The sequence below is a fragment of the Natator depressus genome, chromosome 26 (assembly GCF_965152275.1).
Source record: "Natator depressus isolate rNatDep1 chromosome 26, rNatDep2.hap1, whole genome shotgun sequence".
Classification (NCBI taxonomy): domain Eukaryota; kingdom Metazoa; phylum Chordata; order Testudines; family Cheloniidae; genus Natator; species Natator depressus.
Genome location: NC_134259.1, coordinates 15,102,570 through 15,108,533, shown reverse-complemented (window position 1 = coordinate 15,108,533; position 5,964 = coordinate 15,102,570). Strand labels below are relative to the sequence as shown.

Genomic DNA, 5,964 nt, shown 5'->3' with positions numbered 1-5,964 from the left:
ACTGGAGCAGGGTGTGCTGCTGGTCACTGGGGAGCTCCCTGCGGAGGAGCCCTGCTTACCTGCCCGGGCCAGCCTTGGGCACGGCCAGCTAGGGCCCGGTTCCCCCCTTGCTCATGACACCTTGGGGCCCCTGTGACAGGTGGCTGCCCCACACGCCCCGGGGCAAGCCCTCTCCTTGTGTAAGTGTGTGTGGGGGGTTGCTCTGCTGCAGATGCTGGTTACTGAGCTGGGCCGGAGCAGGGGGCACCTGCCAGCTTTTCATCCATCATGGCTGTGCCCTCCCTTCTCTAGATCTCCTCTTCCTGCCTCCCTCAGCCGAGCTTCCATTGTTGGGGAATCATAACCCCTCTGGAGGCCAGGATTCTCCCAACGCCCTGCAGCTGGGTGCTCCTACCTGGGGGTGAGCAGAGAGCCCTGGGCCACACCAGGGACAATGCTGCCCAAACCCCTTTCCCATCAAGCTGGGAGGGGCAGCTGAATCCAAGAGAGGGTCCCCGGGGCCCAGCTCCCCCTAACTGGGGAGGGGTGTCACACCAGCAGCCTCATTAAACACAGATTATGGGGAAACAGCCCCAATCCCCTGGCTCAGAGTGACCCTCACCTCCCAGCCGTTCTGAGCCCGGTGTCAGTAGGAAGCAGGGAACACTGGGGCTGATCAGCAAAGGAGGGGCTCCATTTACTTCACGAGACACCCTATCACGCCCGCCCCCCTGGCACCAGCAACATGCTGTGATCTCCCTCTGAACAGCAGGGAGGGCCTGCCCCAGCCTGGCCTGCCCTGCTGTTACCCCACCACTGGGGGAGCTAGAGCCAGGGGCCCTGGGATAGCTGTTGTGGGCTTGCCCCTGAGTGGGGAGGGAGTTCAGCCCCCAGGCAGGTTCCAGGCAGCCAGCTGGTTGTGGGGACTCTTGCAGGGGCCAAGGCTTAGGGCCCAGGGCAGGGTTCAGCACCCATGGGAATGAAAGAGGCCAGGAGGGTGGGTCTTCTATCTCCCCCACAGAGACGACTCCATACCCTAAGCCCTCCACCCCCATTCACTCCCCAGTGACACTCCATAAACGCTCTGGGTCAGAGAAAAACACCTTTAATCAGCCTGGAGAGATGGCTGGACAACAGGGGAGGGGTTGGTCAGTGTTACCCCTGCCCCTACCCCACAGCAAAGTGGGGGAGATGCCCAGGGCTGTTCCATGGGGATGCTGGGGTTGCTCAGCAAAGGAGGGGCCCTGTCTATGTCAAGGGACACCCCCTGTGGACCCAGCTCTGGAATGGAGGCAACTTTGTACCCACGCTGAGGGGTCACCCCCACTGACCCAGAGAGGGCATCCAATGCCCCAGGCAGGTGGGGGGCCAGGGTGGGGCACCCCCCGGTCACGTGTACATGGCCCCATGCAGGTACTCCAGCCGGTGCTCGCGCTGCTCCCTCCGCACCTGAAACACACCAGGGCAGGCAGTGGTCAAGGCGAGCTCCACCCGCCCCGCCTAGCACATGGCCACTGCCCAGCATGGCCATCAGGTGGCCCATGTACCCCACCATGTTCCCCGCCCGCGCTGGGCAGTCCGCTGGGGCCCACAGCCAGACAGGGTGCAAGGTATTGGGCTTTGGAAGCATGTCACTGCGATTACCATCACGCTTCGGGCCTGACCCCCCACACCATCATCATCCGATGCTGCCACCTCCAGCCTCTTCCCCGGGCATTGGGTGCCCTGTGACAACCATACCCCTGGCCAGCCAGGGCTGGAAGGGCAGAGAGGCTGCGGGTCAGCAGGGAGGGGCACCAGCAGAGCTAACAGGGATGGGGAAAACTGGCCCTGCTCCATCCAAATTACACCCCAGCCCAGCAGGCCCTGAATTCTCCCCCCTTCCTGGGCTCAGCGTTCAATCTTCTAATGCTTTGCTCCCTGGACGCTTGGCTTTAACCATTTAATGGCAGGAACGGAGCCTTTCTGTGCACACCCGCCCCTCCAGCAGGACCCCACACTGCCCACCCCTGGTTCCCTCTATGGGGCAGCGTGGTAACAAGCACCCCACCTTGTCTTTCTTGTATTCTTCGTATTCCTGGTTGTCCGTGGGCAGCTCGTGGCGGCAGAGAGGGCAGGAGTTGGTCTGGGGGAGAGAAGAGGAATCTCGCTGAGGCGCCGTCCCCTCGCCCACTCGGGCACCTGCAGCCCTAGACCTTTCGGGTGTCTCCTTGGCACCGCCAATTCGGCAGAGGTCACCCCCCATTGTCTGTGCTTCCAAAGGCCTGGGTCCAGCCCCTGCCAGGGTAGGGGAAGCACAGCTGGCCCTGCAAGCTTCTGAAAGGAGCAGCACCTACCTTCCCCAGCCAGGGCAGGATGCAGCCTGAGTGGAAGAGATGCTCGCAGGGCATCTTCCTGGCCCCCTCATCCTCCTCGAACTCCAGCAAGCACACGGGGCATTTCAGCCCTTTGTCTGGGCAGCGGCGCCGGGCAGTGGGCAGGGGAGAGAGAAGAGCATCAGGCTCGTCCTGTCCCAGGCAGCAGGCGCCCACCCCCGGACCCGATGCCCCAGGACCCCATGTAAATGGGCACCACGACCCCGTCCTGAGCGCCACAATCCGGCAATAACCCACCCCGCGGGAAGGGATAGCTCTGTGATTTGAGCACGGGCCTGCTAATCCCAGGGTTGTGAGTTCGGTCCTTGAGGGGGCCATTTAGGGATCTGGGGCAAAAACTGGGGATTGGCCCTGCTCTGAGCAGGGGGTTGGACTCGGTGCCCTCTCGAGGTCTATGATTCTAAGGGAAGCAGAGATCCCCGAGGAGCCAGGCAGGCTGCAGGCGCAGCAAAGCGTTTCGGTCAGCCGGACACCTGGGTCCCATCCCTTGGGGCAGTGGGCGGGGCACCAGCAGAGCCCCCGAGCCCTGACCGGGGGCTCCCTCACCTGCCTGGGCCGGCGTCACCCGCACCGTGGGGAGGCTCAGCACGGCCCGCCGGGCGGCCGGCGGGGGCAGCCGCTGCTCCCAGTCGGTGAAGTCCACGGCCCCCAGGTCGATCTGCTGCCCATTGAACAGGGTCCTGCGGGGAGAGTCCGGTCAGGGGGCGCGACCGGCGGGGAGAGTCCGGTCAGGGGGCGGGGCCCAGCTGGACCAGGCAGCGACCCTGCCCCGCGGGGCGACAGGCTCCTGCGGGGGGACGTCCCGGGAGGCTCGGCCCCCCATGGGGGGGACACGCTCCCTGACCCCCACATCCGCCCGGGGGCTGCCCACGCGCCCCGGCCCGGCCCCCACCTGGCGAGCTCCAGCAGCAGGTTCTCCCGGGCGCGCTCGCCGGGCTCGCAGTTGTGCTCCTCGAAGTACGAAGCCATCGGGGCCAGTGACGCTCAGCCCGGCCCGGCCCGGCCCAATGGCCTCACGAGACGGACCGCGCCAGCCAATCCCCGCGGCCGGGGGCGGGGCTGGATGGGGAAGTAGCCGGGGAGCTAATCGCCCATTGGCCGGACGCGAGGCACGGGAACGCAGCCAGGAGCCAATCGGGACGCGCCGTGCGGAGAAGGGCGGTGATTCGTGCGGGACTGTCTGAGCTCCCGGCCCGGACTGAGCTGGGGGGCGGAGCTGGGAGGGCACCGCCCTGGGGGTGCTCACCGCTGAAGGGGGGCAGGCATGGCCCTGGGGGTGCTCACAGCCTGGGGGGGGCACTGCCCTGGGGGAGGTCACAGCCTGGGGCACTCACAGCTGAAGCGGGGGCAGGCACGGCCCTGGCAGTGCTTACAGACTGGGGGGAGGGAGGTGTTGTCCTGGGGGCACTCACAGCCTGGTGGGGAGGGAGGCACTGCCCTGAGGGTGCACACAGCCCGTGGGGGGATGAGGCACTGCTTTGGGGAAGCCCACAACATAGATTCATAGATATTTAGGTCAGAAGGGACCATTATGATCATCTAGTCTGACCTCCTGCACAACGCAGGCCACAGAATTTCACCCACCACTCCTACAAAAAAACCTCACACCTATATCTGTGCTATTGAAGTCCTCAAATCGTAGTTTAAAGACTTCAAGGAGCAGAGAATCCTCCAGCAAGTGACCCGTGCCCCATGCTACAGAGGAAGGCGAAAAACCTCCAGGGCCTTCCAATCTGCCCTGGAGGAAAATTCCTTCCCAACCCCAAATATGGCGATCAGCTAAACCCTGAGCATATGGGCAAGATTCATCAGCCAGATACTACAGAAAATTCTTTCCCGGGTAACTTGGATCTTACCCCATCTAATAACCCATCACAGGCCATTGGGCCTATTTACCATGAATGTTTAATTACCAAAACCATGTTATCCCATCATACCATCTCCTCCATAAACTTATCGAGTTTAATCTTAAAGCCAGATAGATCTTTTGCCCCCACTACTTCCCTCAGAAGGCTATTCCAAAACTTCACTCCTCTGATGGTTAGAAACCTTCGTCTAATTTCTAATCTAAATTTCCTAGTGGCCAGTTTATATCCATTTGTTCTTGTGTCCACATTGGTACTGAGTTTAAATAATTCCTCTCCCTCTCTGGTATTTATCCCTCTGATATATTTATAGAGAGCAATCATATCTCCCCTCAACCTTCTTTTAGTTAGGCTAACCAAGCCAAGCTCCCTGAGTCTCCTTTCATAAGACAAGTTTTCCATTCCTCGGATCATCCTAGTAGCCCTTCTCTGTACCTGTTCCAGTTTGAGTTCATCCTTCTTAAACATGGGAGACCAGAACTGCACACAGTATTCCAGGTGAGGTCTCACCAGTGCCTTGTATAACGGTACTAAAACCTCCTTATCCCTACTGGAAATACCTTGCCTGATGCATCCCAAGACCACATTAGCTTTTTTCACAGCCATATCACATTGGCAGCTCATAGTCATCCTATGATCAACCAATACTCCAAGGTCCTTCTCCTCCTCCGTTACTTCTAATTGATGCGTCCCTAGCTTATAACTAAAATTCTTGTTATTAATCCCTAAATGCATGACCTTACACTTCTCACTATTAAATTTCATCCTATTCCTATTACTCCAGTTTACAAGGTCATCCAGATCCTCCTGTAGGGTATCCCTGTCCTTCTCTAAATTAGCAATACCTCCCAGCTTTGTATCATCCGCAAACTTTATTAGCACACTCCCACTTTTTGTGCCAAGGTCAGTAATAAAGAGATTAAATAAGATTGGTCCCAAAACTGATCCTTGAGGAACTCCACTGGTAACCTCCCTCCAGCCTGACAGTTCACCTTCCAGTAGGACCCGTTGTAGTCTCCCCTTTAACCAATTCCCTATCTACCTTTCAATTTTCCTATTGATCCCCATCTTATCCACTTTAACTAATAATTCCCCATGTGGCACGGTATCAAATGCCTTACTAAAATCTAGGTAAATTAGATCCACTGCGTTTCCTTTGTCTAAAAAATCTGTTACTTTCTCAAAGAAGGAGATCAGGTTGGTTTGGCACGATCTACCTTTTGTAAAACCATGTTGTATTTTGTCCCATTGACCATTGACTTCAATGTCCTTAACTACCTTCTCCTTCTCCTACATCCTGGGGGGGGTGCTGTCCTGGGGCACTCCCAGCTGGGGGGGGGCCAGGCAGTGCCTTGGAGGCGCTCACAGCTGGGTGGCACCATCGTGGGGGTGCTCACAGCCTGGGGGGAGGGAGGTGCTGCCCTGGGGGGACACAACCTTGTGGTGCTCACAGCTGGGGGGGCACAGGCACCAACTTGGGGGGTGCTTACAGAGTGGGGGGAGGGGTGCTGCCCTGGGGGCACTCACAGCCATGGGGGGGGCACTGCCCTGGGGGCACAGCCATGGGGGAGCACTCTCAGCCTGCAAATGGGGATGAGGCACTGCTTTGGGGAAGCTCACTGCTGGGGGTGGGGTGATTCAGGATCATTTTTTTCAGTGTTATGGGGGACTTGGAAACAGGTCCCGCCCTTGGTGATGCAGAGTGCCTCTCCCCCCACTCCCTCCTTCCTAAACGGGGGTGGTTC

The 5,964-nt window shown here is 59.2% G+C and overlaps 1 protein-coding gene across 1 annotated transcript; it reads right to left on the bottom strand.

Moving 5' to 3' along the window:
• Positions 1 to 1,076: 1,076 nt before the first annotated feature.
• On the bottom strand, positions 1,077 to 3,400 carry RNF181 (ring finger protein 181). Its single transcript, XM_074939917.1, has 5 exons — positions 3,247 to 3,400; positions 2,901 to 3,034; positions 2,316 to 2,431; positions 2,030 to 2,104; positions 1,077 to 1,428 (listed from the first exon to the last, which is right to left on the bottom strand). The coding sequence occupies exons 1-5, from the start codon at positions 3,321 to 3,323 to the stop codon at positions 1,369 to 1,371; spliced, it is 462 nt and encodes a 153-aa protein (XP_074796018.1). The 5' UTR covers positions 3,324 to 3,400; the 3' UTR covers positions 1,077 to 1,368.
• Positions 3,401 to 5,964: the final 2,564 nt, after the last annotated feature.

Coding starts and splice junctions, on each gene's coding strand:
- RNF181 (XM_074939917.1), bottom strand. CDS start 3,323: ATGGCTTCGTACTTCGAGGAGCACAACTGCGAGCCCGGCGAGCGCGCC. Junction 3,035..3,246: donor CTGCTGCTGGAGCTCGCCAG/GTGGGGGCCGGG, acceptor CTCTCCCCGCAG/GACCCTGTTCAATGGGCAGC. Junction 2,105..2,315: donor TCCTGCCCTGGCTGGGGAAG/GTAGGTGCTGCT, acceptor TCTCTCCCCCAG/ACCAACTCCTGCCCTCTCTG.